This window comes from Photinus pyralis, unplaced genomic scaffold, assembly GCF_008802855.1.
Source record: "Photinus pyralis isolate 1611_PpyrPB1 unplaced genomic scaffold, Ppyr1.3 Ppyr1.4_LG3b, whole genome shotgun sequence".
NCBI classification, from domain to species: Eukaryota; Metazoa; Arthropoda; class Insecta; order Coleoptera; family Lampyridae; genus Photinus; species Photinus pyralis.
In genome coordinates this window covers 12,503,695-12,523,219 of record NW_022170510.1, presented here as the reverse complement: position 1 = coordinate 12,523,219, position 19,525 = coordinate 12,503,695, and the positions used below count along the sequence as shown (strand labels likewise).

General features: G+C 36.9%; 1 protein-coding gene across 1 annotated transcript; it reads left to right on the top strand.

Moving 5' to 3' along the window:
* Window positions 1-6,082: 6,082 nt before the first annotated feature.
* LOC116166834 (OTU domain-containing protein 5-A) lies at window positions 6,083-15,218 on the top strand. The gene is made up of 9 exons (XM_031481991.1): window positions 6,083-6,295; window positions 6,437-6,525; window positions 6,573-6,915; window positions 7,797-7,952; window positions 8,003-8,159; window positions 8,211-8,425; window positions 14,220-14,493; window positions 14,544-14,750; window positions 14,850-15,218. The coding sequence occupies exons 1-9, from the start codon at window positions 6,221-6,223 to the stop codon at window positions 14,975-14,977; spliced, it is 1,644 nt and encodes a 547-aa protein (XP_031337851.1). The 5' UTR covers window positions 6,083-6,220; the 3' UTR covers window positions 14,978-15,218.
* Window positions 15,219-19,525: the final 4,307 nt, after the last annotated feature.

Sequence of the window (19,525 nt, the reverse complement as noted above, 5' to 3'; positions counted from 1 at the left end):
ACGTCTGCAACTTGATCGCTTCCAGGCACGTGCCGTATTTGAATGGCACCTTCGTTGTATTTTTCCCGGATGAAATGAAAACGCACGTCAATGTGTTTTGACCGTTTGTGAAACTCAGGATTTTTACACAATTTGATGGCACTCGCGTTGTCCACAAATAAAGTGGGAATATGATTTTCCTTGGTGGTTTCACCGATGAGTACGTTGACCCATATTGCTTCTTTAGTGGCCTCGCAGGCTGCTACGTATTCCGCTTCTGTTGTCGAGAGGACGACGCTGCGTTGCTTTTGGCTTTTCCATGTCACGGCGCCGTCACCATAGATGCATACGATCCCGGTTCTCGACCTTCTGGTGGACTCATCGCCGGCATAATCAGCGTCGCTGTATATCCGAAGTAAATCGCCTTCTCCTTTGTTTTTATATAACAAACCCATCTCCATAGTTCCCTTCAGGTAACGCAGAATCCTCTTTACAGCCGTCCAGTGCCCCTCGCACGGATTTTCAACAGCTTCGGCTGCTGTACTTACCGCGTAAGCAATATCTGGCCTACTTCCTGTTGATAAATATAAAAGGGCCCCAATTGCTTCTCGATATGGAATGGATAACGCGCATTTATTACCGAGATCGCTCGTTCCCACAAGCTCCGCGGGTGTCTTTACCGGATTTGCATTTAGCATATTAAATCGTTCCAACACCTTTTTAATATAAGCGCACTGGTTTACAAAAATAGCACCGTCCTCTTTTCGTGTTATTTGCAAACCTAAAAAGCATCCCACATTCTCGTTCACGGTAATCCGAAACTCATTTTCTAATTTAGAAATAAATAAGCAAAGGTCAGTGTAATTCGTCCCTATTACCAAACCATCGTCAACATAAATTACCACGAACATATATTGATTATTTACTTCGCACCAAAACAAACACGGGTCCGCTGCACTTTGGTTAAACGAATGTTTGTTTAAAAAACTGACTAATCGTTTATTCCAACAACGCGGTGCCTGTTTTAGGCCATATAAACTACGATATAGTTTACACACACGTCCGGTTTCGTCATCGTAGCCCTCCGGCTGTTTCATGTAAACCTCTTCCTCTAAATGTCCGTATAAGAAGGCCGTTTTTACATCGAACTGCATCATATGCATACTTTTAAGCGCGGCCGTGCACAATAAAATTCTAACGGTATCGAAACGCGCCACCGGGCTAAATGTTTCTTCATAATCAACCCCGAATCTTTGTGAACACCCCTTTATAACCAAACGCGCTTTATATCGTTCGAGATCACCTTCCGAATTTGTCTTTACGCGAAACACCCAACGGTTATTTAGAATTTTCTTACCTTGAGGTGGTTCAACGAGTTTCCACGTCTCGTTTTCCTTTAGCGAAGCTATTTCTTCATTCATGGCATTGCGCCACTCTTCGGATTTTTCAGAAGCAATCGCTGCCTGCACCGTTGTTGGTATATCACACGCCGCAAAATAAACATAATCTTCCAAGTACTTGGGTGGCCTGATTATTCTTCTTTGCGACTTTTCAGTTTCTTGCGAAACATCGTCCGTGATGCCCTCGTTGTTATCCGAATCCGAATTTTCCTCAGATTCTTCGGAATTTTTCTGTGTCAAGGTCATTGTTATTTGAGTCTTCTCAGACACAATCTTCTCCTTCCCGAAAATGACATCGCGACTTCGGAGAACTTTGTTACTTTCCGGGATCCACACTCGAAAGCCATCTTTCTCGCCACAGTATCCGACGAAAATGCCTTCCGTACTCTTTTTGTCCCATTTTTTTCTTGTTTGTTTTGGTACGTGCACAAAACATTGTGTCCCAAAAATACGCAGATGTTCAAAATTATGTACACTCACAGTTTGACTGCCTTTCCACAATTCCATTGGTGACTTATCCTTCACTTGCGTCGGTCCGGTCCTGTTCAGTACATACACCGCTGTGTTGACGGCTTCCGCCCACAATTTAATCGGAAAATTTCCTGCATGGATCATCGTTCTCGCACTTTCTACCAAGGTCCTATTTTCACGTTCTGCTGACCCATTCTGTTCGGGTGTGTACGGCATTGTTATTCTGAGTGTGATACCTTTCGACTCTAAACATTTTCGCACTTCAAAATTGTCAAATTCCTTGCCACCATCACATAGAAATTGTTCAATTTTAACACCAATCGCGGTCGCCTCGTTTACGAATATTTTTAAACACTCGGGTACCTCACTTTTTGCTTTCATAAAGAACACTCGACGAAATTTCGAAAAATCGTCTTTGAAGCAAACAAAATATCTGGCCCCTCCTAACGATTCCTCCTCGGATTCCTCCTGCATCGGTCCACAAACGTCCGCGTGTATTATTTTTCCTGGAACCGTAGGTCTGTTTTTTCGAGAATGGAAACTGGCGCGACTGTGTTTACCAAACACGCATCCTGCACAAAACTCTTCATGTGCCTCCACCTCGATGCCCTTTTCTTTAAGAAAATGTGTTACATGCGACTTACTTTGATGTGCGAAACGCTCATGCCATAATTGCAACGTTTCCTTTGTTGATGCAACATGCACTTCTGCTGCCGCTTCCGGTTTTCGAACTCGAATATTTAGGGCATACAACCCGTTCGACAATTTCTTGCCTGATAATCGAACACTACCGTCCTTCTTAAAGTAACATCCCCCGTAGTTAGCTTCAAAATGATATCCATTACTTATAGTTTGTCCTATTGAAAGTAAATTTCGTTCGATATCCGGAACTAACCACACGTTATTTAAATGATTCCTGCGCCACTCGCCATTAACAAACATTTCAACGTTTATTTGACCCTGACCATACGCGAAAATTTTCTCGCTGTTCCCGACTTGCACCGTTTTTGGAAGTGAGAACGGTTCAAAGTTTATAAAATAACTTTTATGCCTGGTCATGTGCGCACTAGCTCCTGAATCCGCTAACCACAATTCTGCATTCGCGTCCTTGTTAGATTTTTCCGCACCTACGAAAGCATCACCGTCGGCTCTTGAATCAAACCCGGATGACCTCCTGCCGCGTGATTCGGACGAATTTCCCGCGGAATTTCCGCTCCCTTTCTTGGGGCATTTTTTTGCAAAATGTCCTGCTTGATGACACCGATAACATTTCGGTTCCGACTTGGGATAGTTATTCGCCTGCTTTTTATCACCACCCTTGGCCACGAAAGCGCCCACGTTTTTAGATTTCGCCGGTAAACGCATTTCAATTAAGCGAAGTCTTTCGGTTAATTTATTTAAGGTGCGATCTTCCACTGGGACAGATTCCCACACGCTCTTGAATTCAAAATATTCAGAAGGTAGCGTCGACATGATCCTACTCATTAGCACTAGGTCCGGGAGTTCTGTTTTCACCAACCGCCTGAGTTCATCATTCATTTCTTGGAAATCTCTCTGCAGCTTTGCGATATGTGTAGCAATGTCTTCCTCTGGAGTCCTATCGTTGCTGAAAAACTGCTCCATCAGCCGATCTACGCGTTGCCCTGAACTTTGCTCATACACAGACAACAGCTTTTCCCACGTTTGATTAGCAGTTTCACAAGTAGCAACCAAATTTAAATTTGTCTTGTTCATGCTACTTACTAGAATCAGCTGTGCTAAAGCATCATCTTTGTTGAACGTTTTCAAATCCGCTTGATACTTTGAAATAACCGCTTGATCCGCATTCGCTGAAGGTCCCGCTGGTGATGCTCGCGTCCCGATGGCCAGATCCAAAACATCCTGATGTTTTAACAAAAGTTCAACCTGTTTTCGCCATTGACTCCAATTCGAAGCACCCTCCAACTTTTCTATGTGAGCCTTGAAGTTAAAGTCCGACATTTTGTGACGATACCGCGCGCGAAACAAACTACCAGATACTTAGCACTGTTTACAACTAAACCTTACAAAGTTACGACTTCTTATTTACTTTTCGCACCTTTTAGCGCATCTGGGCACATAACCTGTTAAGATTAATTCAAGTAAAAAGAAAAAAGGATTTATTTGCAAATTGCATAAGTACAACTTATATCGTTCTAATCAAAACGTGAACTACTATTAAAAAGAAAGCATGCGCAAAACGCAATTGAACGTTTAAACTTTGTCCAGGTCCGTACTCAGTACACGATTTTGTCTCTTCAACACGAACGTGTCAAATTTTTAATGCACTACCGCCAAATATTAAGGCCATTAAAACCTACCAAAAATTTAGATTTGCATTAAAACAATTTCTAGTAGAAAAAGCGTACTATCACCTAAATGAATACTTAAACATTTGAAACCTTTTAAAATATTTATTGCATGTTCGTCACAATTTTAGAATGTATCTTTTAATGTGTTTTTAGCGCATTTTTGAAAAAAATACGCTATTATATTCGTCATTGCTGGCAGGCCGGCTGTCCGCGTTAGATCTCCACAACTACAATAGCTAGAGACTTCAAATTTTCACTAAAAGCTTTCTGCTATAGTGTAGATGTGCAGGCACTAGTCTATTTTGAGTTAGATTACTTGTGAGATCCATAATTGAAGAAAATAATTTCGATATGGGTTTCGGAGGTGCTATAATTTTACCGTTAGATAGCGCTACCAGTATAAAAACTTATTATTTACTTTGTGATTTGTTTTACAAAATGAAGACGTACCGTCAATTGAAATTAAATAAAATTAATTATTTAACGCAGCTCGTGAGATCGATAATTTTAAACTTCGCTAATAAAATACTCACCTGCATTACCAAAAATGCGCTTTAATCATGCATATGCTGATTTACAACTTGTTTAAATGTGTCGGTTTGTTTTAATATGTTATACATTTTGTAATTTTAGTATTTGTGCTAAGTTTATTGTTTGTATGTATTAGGGACATGGTGTTGCCACCTACTATAAGGTAAAGCAACAACGAATAAATAAATGAAATGAAATGAAATATGTTCGTCTCAATTTTTGTCAGATGAAGCATCTTCAAGACCGTCGATGGTCATGGTCGTTGCGTACGAAAAAAAAATTTTAAATTTACAAGATTTTTTTATCGTTTCCTACTTTTACCTATTTTCAAAAGCGCCCGGGATATTATGACGCTGCCGCCCCTACTAAAGTGGCGCCCGGGGCGGTCCGTTCCTCCGCCCCACCCTACGCTACGCCACTGCCTATGGGCCTGTAGAAGTGTAGAAGGGCTTTTCCTCGACTCTGGTGATAAGGTCAATAATGCCGTAGGGTGCACTTATATGGAAGCCTGTCATGCGCAGGAAGCAACTAAACTAAGTAAACTACAGAGACGTGCCTGTCCTGGGGTAATGGAACCATGAAAACTACGCTAGCTTTAGCCATGGAGGCACTTCTGGGAATAGACCCTTTCCAGCTGTGAAATCGAAGGCTCAGAAGGTTTTCATACAGCTAAGATTAAGGTCAGTCAATTAAAGGCTCCAATGGCACTGGACTCGGACAACCCAAGGCTTTGTTATCGAAGCCTCTGAGCACATCTGAGTTCTTTAGGCTTATGAATCATCGGAGTCCTATCACGGGGCACTTCTTTGGGCTACACCGAGCATATGCGGTCCCTGTGATGTATTGATCAAAGACAGACATCATCAGCTCCTTGGCGGCAGATATCCAGAACTGGGCTAAACAGGGTTCTATACTTTTTATTGAAAGGGACGCGCTCTGAACCTACGTTGCGAAGGAAAGAGGCTAAGCACGAAAGACCTAAGTGCTGTCCTAGTCGGACTTTACTTGTGAGCACTAGAGGAGAGCACAAATTATTTAGAGTAGTCATGTGCCCACCTATGCCCACAATTACCTACATATGCTCAAGATATGAAGTAGCAGTGAGATTTTCGGGTTTGCGTTAAAATTTGACTAAAAGTATTTTCCCAACCGCCACTGACTCACGTGAGCATTCGGAAACACCGACGCTTTGTTACAACACTGTTAATTATATTGTAAAGAGCTATGCCTCCAATTTGGAAATGTAAAATCATTGTTTAAAAAACCAGTAAATAAATCACTGGAAAAGCAACGTTATATTACAATTCGTTATTTGGTGAAAAAATCAATAGCTTAAAAATCACTAGCTAGGGTAAAGAACTTGTTGTATTGGCGACACTGGTTCCCTTAAAAAGAGTTGGCAATTTTAGGGGAATGCAAACAGCTGTATTGTGATAATATTTTTGGGTAATGTTACTTTTTATCCATACAATGGATAAAGGTACATGATTAAAGCGAATTTACTTTACCATGACCATATTACCCACGAAACGGGCAGTTAATAATAACGCCAATGATGAAAGTAATGACAACAACGGCGCCAATGTAAGTACACATACATTTGCATTAGAAAACATTCATTCTGTTTTGTGACAGTCAGACGCAATAACAATTAGGTAATTCGTCCCTATTTACACAATTCATTTTGTAATCGGAATATGACAATGGTTTGACCTTTCTTTTTAGAATACAAAAGACAGAAGTTCGCGACACAGAGAAGAGCACAATGTAGTGACAGAAAATCCACCTGGTTCGGCACGTCGACAGTTTACTTAGTAGGTGCTTAATATTTGCGCTGTCGCGTTCATTTATCATTTTGTAGTGGAAACTCTGGCGAAAGGAAAGATTTACAGAAATTATATAAGGAAAACTCAATCAGTAATGTAAGGGAACAACGAGAAAGAGAGCGTCAAAAACAGCGCGAACTAAGAAGGGAGCGTAAACGTGATCGACAAAGTAAAAGAACTGTAAAGAACGATAATAACGAACCTGGCGACTCTTCAGCTGCCGGTGATAATGTCGATGCGGAGCAGTCAAATGTGAGTGCAGAGAAAAAGGATTCAAGTTACGTGGATGAAGATGGAAGTGGTTGTAATAGTGAGGACGAGTATGATTCGCGACGACCGTTAACAATTGGTTCTCCTACCGCAGAAGAGTGGGCACGTGTATGTATTATGATAGTGATTATACGCTTGCAGTAATTTTTTACTGCATCTTTTGTTAACGATTTCTGTCCTTAAACTTTCCAAATTTTTAAAAAATGAAAAAGCGTAAGTCTAGAGCCATTGAGGGTTGTACTTCTTTACAGCCAATGTCTAATCCTCTGTGAAATGTGTAACTGTTTCAGATTCTCTTAAAAGGGTAGGCCTGCAACAACCCAATCGCATAAGTTTGAATAATAGAATATATTTATTTGGTTTTTTATTCAGTAATCCAAATCACATTTCTATGGAACAAGTGAAACAATATGCATTGTCCAAAAGTCCATAAATTTGTGTCTTCTTCTTGAACTCTTTTCTCTTGAACTTTTCTGGTATTTAAAAAAAATTGAATTATAATTTTTGAAAATTTTAAAAAGTTCTATAGTAGAGTAGTTGATAAGAATTATGCATATTGTATTGTCAAAATCGCGTAAGAATATTTTAATGGGGCTTGGCTCTTCAAAAATATTTCCAACACGAATGTGGATCAAAAGGAAAAGAAAATTAGAACAATTTCTTGGTTGTTATACCCAATATTGCTTTTATTTCAATATTCAATGATACCCAGATACCAGATTGGAATTTTATTTTGCATTCACTGACTGTGTAGTTCAGTGGTAGAGCATTTGCCCAGAAAATAAATAAATTCCCCTGTAGGGTGCAAAATCAGAAAGGGGATATCGAAAAACCTAGGCAAATTTTTAAATGACAAAAGCAGCTCTGGAAACACTCCGAATTCACAGAATTTAGACATTCCCTACATTTAGAAAGAACATAAGTTCCAAAAAATCTATCTAAGGTTTTGTGTGATGTGATTGTGACATGTTAAAATCATCCTGTTTCAGAGAGATGCGTACTTTTCGAGATGTCTACTTAAGTTAGGATTTGAAATTAAAAAAATGCACGAGGACGGCGCCTGTTTATTTCGAGCCATCGCTGATCAAGTGTACGGTGATCAAGAGCTACACTCTACAGTTCGTTCTCAATGTATGGACTACATTGTAAGTACGATTCTGTTAGAGATCGGTGGGCTTATGTCACGCTAATGTAGGTGCAGAATCAAGATTTTTTTGCACCGTATGTAACTGAGGATTTCGACAAATATGTTGAACGAAAACGGAGGTGGTATGTACATGGAAATCACTTAGAAATTCAGGCCTTATCCGAAATGTACAACCGGACTATCGAAGTTTATTGCTATCACACGGGTAAAGGTTACATTTAATTGTACAGTACAAACTGACGTTTTTTCCTTTCAGAACCGATCAATATATTTAACGCCTCTAGCATGAACTCTTATGAACCTATTCGTGTATCTTATCACAGAATGTGCCACTACAATTCGATAACTAATCCAAAAAAGCCATCCGTGCTCGTCGGATTAGGTTTGCCAAATTACTGCACACGATGTGATTTAGATAGGCGAGATGTTCACGATGCTGTACGTCAAAGTGAGGATATGTTAATTGAGCAGGTAACTGCGCATTAGGTGCCTTACACTTGAAAATGGTGTACATTTGATTAAATTATGGGAAATGTTCAGAATTGCTTGTGGTTTTTCCATAGGCAGACTCTCTAAAGAACTTAAAAATAAAAGATTATTTCACAAGTTCGATCTGGGAGGTGCACACTTTGTGCTTGATGGGCAAATTATTTTTTTTCAATTGAAGTACTACCTATAGGAATATGGAGTCAGCCAGCTCACTTTAAAGGGTCTAATTTAAAAATTATTTTGAACGAAGTGTGAAGTACATATCAATTGACAATTTTTTGTTATAGTGCTTAACCCTGTGTTAGTGTGGGTATCTTTTAGTAGCTGTAGATTTGATATTAACCTTTGTTGTACCAGTGTTGGTTTCTGTAATTTTATAATATGTGCAAAACAACTGAATGAGAAATATGCTGTGGATATCACATACCCATATAATGGGGTTATTTATTTGTTGTTTTGGTGATACATCTCTGTATTTCTTGGTGTTTAGTGCAAAAGTTGTTATTACCAATAATGTGTATCTGCAGAGAGAGAACTTTGCTTACAAAAGCTATATAATGATGTGTTTACCAATAAAGATGGAGATGAGACCTCAATAGTCCATTCCGAAGAAGAAAGTTTTTCTGACTTTGTAGGAGAGTGCCCTGATGACACGCTGATACAAAATTTTGAAAAATATGATATAATATTATATAGTATCTATACAATTATATAAAAAAATATAGGTTGTGATACATCACTGCAATCAGGAAAAAGAATGCAAAAATTGATGTTGAGATATACAGGGAGTTGCATTTAAAAAATAACAACTTTAAGTAAAATCTCAAAAACAGTGATCCAAAAATTTTCTTTTGATACGCCTCTGAGTTCTCGTAAAAATATCTAAAATAGGCAGTTTTTACCTTTTTTCTATCCTGCATGGGTAGTAAGATATGATAACATTCCAAGAAGTCAAAGTTTGTTTTCACACTGTATTTTACAAACGCAGCTAGATTGATTCGGTAGACACACTGTACAAACTGCTGGAGTTATTCCATTTCATCAAAATTTGCATTGATTACATAAGTGGTAATGTCATTTTAGTTTATAATCCTATAGTGGTAGGTGTGAATGAGAATCTTGTTACTACTAGACCGCGCATAGCTCAAGTTGTATGTTGCCAACATGGTAGGCCACCCACCGAACTCGTAAAGGCAAGAACTTTCGCGCTCCAATGTTCACTATTTGTTTTTGCTGGGATTATATCGCTGCCCTGGGCTAGTTTTTCAATAATCATAATCTTTATTGATCCAATATATCCATTTTTGAATGTAGGACAAGTCAGACATCACGTTACAATAAAACTGCTAAAAACTGCATCGTAAGCTTAGGGCACATATACATTAAATAAATAGATAAAAGATAAAGATAAAATCACATAAAAACATTGGAACATATATAGTTTTAAAATTACAAACATACTACTACATAAAATATATAAAAATTAATAACAAGCTATTCGAAATAGAATTTTTTTGTTTATTGATCAATTAAATATTCTTGTGTAGTGTAAAATGCTTTTGATGTAAGAAGTTTTTTGACTGTAGTTTTAAATTGTTTCAGTGGTAGCTGTTTAGTTGCATTGTCCAGTTTGTTATAAAACTTTATTCCACAATAGAGTGTCGTGCTTTCATATAACTACTTTTTTTATGACGAGGTACAGGTAACTGGTTTCTCCTTGTATTATACCCGTTAATCTCTTTTGGATTAACAGTGTTGTTTAAGATATATTTTTTGACTAGACATAAAATTTTATATATGAAAATACAAGGAACAGTTAAAATTTTATGCTTAATGAAAATAGGCTTACACGTAGCTCTAAATGAAAGGTTGAATATTAAGCGAATTATTCTTTTTTGTCTTATTAATAATTGTTTTAAGTTTTGAGTTCTGCCCCATATGGCAATATTGTATGTTAAATTTGAGTACACTAAACCATAATACGTGTTTAGTAGCCCTTTAACAGACAAAAGATTTTTTAATTGATATAGTGCAAAGTATGATTTAGCTAATTTCTTTCGAACCATATCAGTGTGTGCAGCCCATTTTAACTCATTATCAATCTCAGTCCCTAAGAACCTTACCGTTTGGCTAAGTACTATTTTTATATTGCTTATGCTTAGAGATGCGTCATCAAATACCTTCTTTTTAGAAAGACTAATAACTTCAGTTTTGTCCACATTCAAGATTAGATTGTTTTTATTACACCACCACATCATATCTTCAAAAACTGACTCAAGTTTGGACCTAAGATCTTCATCACATTTAGAAGCCAGAACAATAGAAATATCATCACAGTACATTATAACATGTCCATTCTTAATGTATTTTGGAAGGTCATTCACGTAGAGCAAGAAAAGCAGTGGTCCAAACACACAACCCTATGGTACACCCATTTCCAAGTTAAAGTATCTGGATGTAGCACTATTGTAAGTTACAGCAATTTTTTGGTCCCTAATGTACGACTCAAACCACTTCAGCGCGACGCCTCGTATCCCAAAGTTTTCAAGCTTTTGAAGAAGGAACGTGTGATTAACTGTGTCAAAGGCCTTACTGAAGTCAAAAAGTATTCCTACAACATAGTTTCCATCATCATTTTGTTTAAAGATTTCTTGTGTAAATTCATAACACGCCGTTTCCACACTTCTCCCTGCTCGATAACCATGTTGGCATGAAGTTAACATATTGTATTTTTCCAAGTATTGCATTAAATTCCGATACACGATTCTCTCAAATACTTTAGACGTAGCATTAAGGATAGATATTGGCCTATAATTGTTCTTATCTGAGGGATCTTTACCTTTTGGTATTGGGACAATATTCGCACATTTGAAGTCTGAGGGAAAAAGGCCGGTCTTTATGGACCAATTAAATATTTTAACTAACTCATCTGTAACTACAGTAGAAAGCAATTTAACAACATTTACAGGAATGCCATCAGGACCTGGAGAGCAATTTTTTAAATTCCTTATTTCTGCCATGACGTCCTCTTTGACAATGGGGAACAAGATAAAAGATGAGGAAACGCGTTGAGCACCGACAGTACAGCAGGATGAAGTTTTACAATTAAAGCGACGTCTTACTGCTTTAACGGGAGCAGTAGCAAAGTGGTCATCAAAGCAGGTAGCTATTTGCAGATCATCCGTAATAAGACTGTTTTCTATATTAAGGGTAATAATTTTATTCTTATTCTTAGAAGCGTCGTGATTAGTTACGGAGTTAACAATACTCCAAGTCTCTTTGTTCACGTTTTTGGCCCGCATTATCCGGTTTTCAAAGTGTGTTTGTTTTACTTTACGGCGAAATTCTTTTTTTTTTAAATTATACTCTCTTCTCAGCTCAAGCGACGTCATACTTTTTATTAATGAAAATTGTTTACGAAGCGCTTCTGATTCATTTCTAATTTCACTTGTAACCCAACCTTTATTTGACCTGGGTCTAAGTATTTTCCTCGGAAACCATATCTCTATGTAGTATCTTAAAGCTACAGTAAATTGATGAACAGATGTATCAATATTCGTAGGATTTATACTTGGTAGAAATTTTAAGTCAGATCTTAAACTGGCAAGTGAGGTTTGAGTAATAGCCCTATAAGTTCTTCTGTTAGTTAAGTTCGTTTGTTTATAATTTGTAGTTTTGATTTCTAAAATTTGCGCCGTATGATCTGCAATATTGCATTCATGGTTATCACATCTGCGCAGCCGTTGTTCAAGACTTTGGTCAACTATAACATAATCTAAACATGTGTTTGATGAATGTCCATTGATATTGGTAAAAGATCTGGTGGGTTCGTGTATTAACGTTTTAAGATGAAAACAGTCAAATATATCCTCAAGGGCTAGTTTACTAGGTGAGTTCTGCAAATAGTCGATATTTAAGTCTCCCATTATTAGAATATTTTTTTTATATTTCTTTATCATGTCGTCAAATATGGTAATAAATGTAGAGATATCCGCCGAAGGTGGTCTATATGCACAAAAAATGCGAGTTTCAACACCTTCTAAGATTAAGCTAGCACTGCACACTTCAAAAGCGCACTCCGTTGCCCATTTTTTTACACACACATTTTTCAAACATTGTTTTTTATTTTTTAAAATTGCTTTACTGAATCGAAAGCGCACACTTTCTAGACACATAATGTCCTCAGGAAAGTTTATAAACGGTAATAATGAAATAAATGTAATTAGGACAACCAATGCGCAAAGTAGGTACTTATCTAGTGTAAATTATCGTGTAAGGTATTTCTTTGCAGGATAGTTACATCTAGGTAGGTATAGTTATGTGGAATGAATGGAAAAACAGAAAAGCACAAGAATATTTTGAGAAACAATCTTTGCGAAAGTGTAACAGAGAAATGAATTTGTTTATTCGGCGTTTTTGTTAAACGTCGCGCGTCAGTCGCTGTGGCAGGACGCAGGAGCATTCCAGAAACCTATTAGCAAAGAATATAAATTCAGTGCAATTGTAATTTTGCCGGACTATTTTAGTGGTGAACTGTGTATAAGATAATTTATTGAATTTGCAATGGTTACGTCTTGTGCAGTCTTGAATTGTACCGCAAGGGCTCAAAAGGGGCCAAATATCTCATTCCACAGGTAAAATTTCATAACTGTTTTATCACAGTAATTTTTATGCAATGTTTCTAGTTATATCCACTGGTAGGATCTTGTTCCACTGATTCGCGCTTTGCCTTTACGTGTATGATGTGTTGCCTAAACATGTTGGAAACGGGGATTGCATCTGCGGTCTAAGTACAACAAGTCTCTGGTGTGAATGAGTATATAAAAAGTAGTTGGGAATTGCTTGCAAACATTTGGTCATCCATTGCACGAAGTTAAAAAGAAATGTGATAAAAATAGTAAGATGCACACGTGGTAGAGGTGTAGTATGGGCTCTGTTACACCTTATAGCCTAGAAAACTATAGCTTAGTGTTAGTTTATTGTAGTACATCTCATAATGCGGCGGTACAGTTACAGCAGCGTAAGTTAGCTAATGGAAATGTTAAGGGTCTGTATTATCTGCAAAAAAAATTGTCCAGAGCTACAAGCTTACTACCAAAGGGAAGCCTGGAACATAATTTACCTATATGTTTTCGTACTGGGGGTTTTACTATACATATACAAAAATCAACATAAGTTTATGCGCAATGGGGACACAATTACAACACAAGAAGGCAACAAGATTTCTCTGTCCCGGTATCTAAACTCAAAGTATCCCTACATTCGCCTAATAGCATTGTCATTAAGCTGTTCAATACCCTCCCAGCACCATGAAAAATATAAAGACTGTACTTATTAATTTTGACTATTACTAGTCTTGTGTGAATTTGTCTGTTTGTACTCTTTTTATTGTACTGGTACCAGCACGTAAAAAGGCATCCCCACTATTCATATTCTATTAATGGCACCTACTAGTGCGTCACGGAGCCAGTTGGCTCCTCCTGCAGACTCCCTCAGACGTTTGCGCTAAGCCCGCTATCACTTTCTTATGTGCCAGTACCAGTATAACCATTTAATGGGCACAACTCGACTAAATGCATTACATTACTCCCTCCCTTATTGTGAAACCATCTGCAGTTAGCTATTTTCCTTTCACTATGACTGCCTTTACCACAAAGCGTACAGGCAGTAGTGTTTGTCTCTTTCTCAGAAACAACAAAAAGGATGTACACATTTTCATGTCGTGAGAAACCCCCTTGATTAACCGCAAAATAATTAATGGACGAATTAATTACAGACCATGCTGGAGGACAAAATTATGGCAACTGATTGGGAAGCGACTAACGAAGCTTTGGAAGAGCAAGTGGCGCGCGAATCTTACATACAGTTTTATCGTGACGTCGAAAGGCGTTTGAAAGCTGAAAGCCATCCCACAGCCAGTTCGGCGGCGGGAAGCAGCTCAACTGTTACTTCAGCAGTTTGTTCTAGTCCCAGATCATCGCGTCGTGGCTCAGTCTCTCCAAAAGGTTCCGTGTCACCTAAAGGGAATTTATCTCCAAAAAACTATTGTGGTAATGTAGATACGATTTCGAGTCACACTTTATTTTGAAAAATCTTACAGCGTCGCCACGATACTCTATGGAGACAAATTCGACCTTTGAAAAATCGGAATATAATCAAATACTTTTAAGTGATAGTACTAATCCAGCAACTACATACCAATCGTATGGAATTGATTCGAAAAAACATAGTGAAAATTCAGATGGATCTGACTTAAGCAGTTCGCAAGGTGCTTCTAATTCAAACGAAAATAGTTACGAACAAGAAGGTATGGACCTTAACAGATCTCACTAATCACTACTGATGAAAATACAATTAAAACTACTAACATTAAATTTAGTAATGGACTTGACATAATCTTTTTCAGTTTATACAGATTGGGATGAAACAGTAATGGCGCAAGTGTTGGCCGAATCGCAATTAACCTACTTGAAAGATCTGAAAAGATGGGTTAAAAAGCGTAATGGTTCCCCGGGACCATCTACATCACATTAGTTTAGATTTAATTTAGTAAGACTTGTGGTATATTGAGTGTACCACAAACCGACCCAATGTAGTAATTCTTCGGATATTTTTTCACCATGTTGTACTTATTACTACAAAATATTCTGCTCTTTCTATTGCCTGATGTAAATATAACCACTAAAACTATGTGTTGAAGTGATGTTATATCGATTTATACAATTTATTTGTATCTATATAATTTTTAGCTTTAATACATTTTGTATAACGTTAATTTTTACAGATAGAATGGTCGTTTTCAATTCGAATTGTATCATATAAGAATTTTGCATGCCATTGTTTATTTTGCAAATACCAGTTTTGTTACAGATTATTATGACCCGAAAATAATTTGATTTGTGGCTATGTTATTTATTGATTTTATAACGGTAAAATAAAATAAAATTTCGGATTTTTCCTGCTAGCTCTCTCGTAACATAAGCTTAGTTCACTTATCCTGAATCAAAAATTATATTAAGCAATAACCGAATGCAAAACGAACACACTAAATGTCTTGAAAACTGTAGGTGCAGTAAAGGCCTCGGACGGACAGAGACTGCAACATCGTTGGAAAATGTGCTAAAAGTAGACTATCCCTTGCTAGTTGTAATGGATTACGTTCTCTATTTTTCTGATTCGAAACGTCTAATAAAAATTTTAATATCAAATATTGCATCCATTATAGGGATATAAAAAAGGAAACTGCGCACCATGTAGGAAACTGTAAAAAGACGAAGAGTAACGTTTTTGCAGTTTTCTGAAATATCGATATAAAGAAGGAAACTGCTAGTAAAATGTAGGTCGAAATGAGCACCTGAAAGTTATGGCAGTCTACTAATGCAAAATAATGAATGAATAAGGCATTTATGGAGTCTACTAATGCGTAATTTAATCTAAACATTGCAGGGTGCGCCAAATTAAATCATTAAATGTAGAAAAACCCATTCTCATTTGACACTATGCGGCACCACTGTTCTCCTTTTTACAGTTTTATGAATTATCGATTTAATAAAGGAAACTGCTAGTAAAATTTATGGCAGTCTACTAACGCAAAATTGGATGTTAGAATGGATTTCATGAATTTTGTTACAAATAAGGCATTTATGGAGTGTACTAATGCGTAATTTGATCTAAAAAAAGGCGGGGAGGCGAAACCCGTTCTCGGTATCACAATTTGATTGACACTATGCGGCAGCACTTTTCTCCTTTTTACAGTTTTCTGAAATATCGATATAAAGAAGGAAACTGTTGGTAAAATTTCTCAGATTTTGCATGTAGCTTTCTTCAAGAAATCTACATTTATGTGTTACAAATAAGGCATTTATGGAGTCTACTAATGCGTAATTTGTACTAAAAATTGCAGGATGCGCCAAATTAAATCATTCAATGTGGAAAACTGTAAAAACACGAAGAGTAACACGTGCTGCCAAACTTGCAGATGTGTTGCACATCGACTCCCTCGGTACTGCGCAAACGCAAGTGAGCTTAAATTTGAATTTTCGAGAACTTCTCATTTTGTGTTGTCGCGGCGGTAGTTTTATGCAATAATGCGAAACACAAAAGAGTGTTGGGTGAGAGAAAGGATTTCAAGAAAAGAAAAGTATGGTAGAGCTGAGAATCGGAGAATCAATCCTAACAATTTAAAAATTTTATTCGTATGTCAGCGGGAGACCTTGAGGAACACTGTTATTACAAAATTAAAAAGAAGGATACTCATTTACGTACCACAATATAATAAAACTCGCACGTTTACTTGCCAAAATAGCAAAACGAAATTGAAAATTTCCAAGAACGTGGTGAGCTGCACTCTTGCCTGGCAATAAGTGTCGTAAGAATTCTTCCGCGAGTTCTGTCAAATGGACTCGCAATGCTATTTACACAGTAGTGTCTGACAGTAATGCGAGTGTTCGATGCGTGCACAGTATACCCTTTGCTAATTTTACGTATGTGTATTACCATTGAATTTATAACTATCATCTATAAATTCAATGGTATTACCTTACACTAGACGACTAGACAGTTCTACGCAAATTCAAATTCTACCGCGCATGCGCAGTACCGAGGGAGTCAATTGTACTATTATCAAAGATCATTCTATTATCAAGTTATGAATGGCGCTACCTACTTAAGGCTGGGATTGCCTGAAAAGAGAACTACCCATAGTAAAGGACAAAGTTTTTTTCGTTAGAATGTGCTGGTACCTAATAATGAATAGCGTAACTACAGCAGTTTTCTATACAAATATTTAATTAATTATACTCTCTTTAAGTGGGCCCCAAACAACACAGAGGGTGCTTAAAAAAAATGCAATTTGATTTGCATAACCACACGACAAGAAGATACAAAGTACAAACGCAAGGTCGTTCACGGCTCCTTACAGACTGCTAGGTTAACAAAATTATAATTAGCTCTCTACCGCACATAACTTGAGGAGAATAATGAACCGCTTGTAACGTAACGTATGAAGTAAAAATCGCGTAATTATTGGCATGGGGCACTTTCAAAATTAAGGTCGTAAAATTGGTTCACAAGTGGCGACAGGGGCTTTTTGTTTGGAAGGGCCCTCAGTAAAACTCTTGATTCCTTCACTTAACGGTAAAACGCCGACAATTCTAAGAAAACACCTTTGGAAATTCAATTCTTTTTCATTGTTACCATTGAATAAAGAGGTTTTTATTCAATGTCATTACGAAGTGTGTTGTTATACTTATAACGATCCTAGTGCCTATTCAAATAACAGGTAACAAAGACTAACGAAATGTTATTACAGTAGAGACGCGTTTTGACTTTTAGGACTTGGAAAAAGTTCAACCATATTTTCGTTTTTTTTTGTATTTTTCTCTGAAACGGTAGGGAAATTTCGAATTAGAACAAGCAAAAGCTTTTATGGAGAATGCAATTTTGTCAAAAAGTAAGTATAGCAAAAGTTTTTCTTCTTGTAAAGTCAATCCGGGGACATACGGTATACCGATTTTTTTTTAAATTTTTTAGCTGTTTATACCTAAATATACATTTGTTCCCCATGTCTTACATTCGAGGGATGGTCTTTTGTAAATTAGTCATTGACAGGCTGGTTCGAATTCGAGGGCCACCATGGGTATCTCGGGAACTGTAAGAGATAGGTAGGTGATAAATTTGGCAAAGTAGTGTATTTTGATGCTTAACAAAAACAGTTTTGAAACTGAAATTCTGACTACTCTCGGAGATATCCGGAAAAAACGAGATTTTGAAAATCGTTTTTGTTTTTTACTGAAGTTAATAGTTATTTACAAAGATATTTAATAATAAATGACACATTATTATGGCAACTTTTTTCCCTCTACAAGATGCTACTTTTAAATTTGAAGTTTGACGTTTCGTCTCCGGTTAACTATCGTCAACTTTGTTTCTTACGGAAGTAATTTTTACTTTTTGTGTAATTTGATAGAGAATTTTTTTCTGATTTCAAAAATGTACACATCAATTTTTTTAATGTTTGTAAAATATCTTTTTTGCGTACGTAAGTAGTTTCTTGCGTTTTTACGAATTAACGTTATTTCTTATTAAAAATAGATGATGTTACCATCAAGAGTAACTTTGTCAAATGTAAACTACCTATCTCTTACAGTTCCCGAGATCCCCATGGTGGCCTTTGAATTCGAATCACCCTGTATAGGTCAATTATTACACATTACACTAAACTGACTAAACTAATACTAATATGTAATAGGTACTATCATTGAATAAAGAGCTTTATTCAATGGTACTATTGAAGTTCAAAAAATTTAATTTGCAAGAAGGTATGGATTATAAATTACGGTATTTTAATCTGCAATAAGCAAAGATAAAGAATAAGGAAGACGGTCAAACAAATCGCATTACAAATAAACACCCACACAAGGTCGCAACTTGCCAGACATCAACAATATACAACAGCCCTTTGTTCTAAAAATAACGTAAAATTTTGATATTATTGTTGTAAAGGAATGTTACCTATCCCCATTTCTATTATGTATTTCATAAAACGATAGGTAGAGGAGGTACCTTTTGCAATGAATAGGAAAGAGAAACCAAATAAATTTCGAAGCAAGTAGTTGACAAAATAAAAATATACCAGTGAACAGCTGCGTAGTTTATTTCCATTTCTCCAGTTTACATGCCCATTTTTCAGAACTTCATTCACCACTTTTTTTATGAAAACTTTTGAGCTTCAAATAAATTGCCAAAATATAGATAAGTATTCACGCTACCGATCCCATACACTCGTATTGCTTAAAATGCTCCCTAATTTTTGCAATTAATTCCTAAACTATGAACTCTTTTGACGCATGTTTTCTAAATTTTTTAAACATATATGGACAAAATATCAGTTTATATTGTATGGAAACTATGCTCTGTACATCTATCTATCTAATGCATATTTTTCCGATCATATACACCCCTTGCTTATGGAATGGTGAATGAAGTTCAGAGGCAATGCACGCCCCATTGAATTACATGTGCATCACCAGTTACCTATATTCTCAAAATCCAAACCGGTTATCCATATACTTCTTTTATATA

What these genes read in the sequence shown, in the direction of transcription:
- LOC116166834 (XM_031481991.1), top strand. Translation starts at nt 6,221, where the DNA reads ATGACCATATTACCCACGAAACGGGCAGTTAATAATAACGCCAATGAT. An exon ending in CTCAATGTATGGACTACATT is followed by an intron (nt 7,953 to 8,002) that starts GTAAGTACGATT and finishes ACGCTAATGTAG; the next exon opens with GTGCAGAATCAAGATTTTTT. An exon ending in AAATAGTTACGAACAAGAAG is followed by an intron (nt 14,751 to 14,849) that starts GTATGGACCTTA and finishes AATCTTTTTCAG; the next exon opens with TTTATACAGATTGGGATGAA.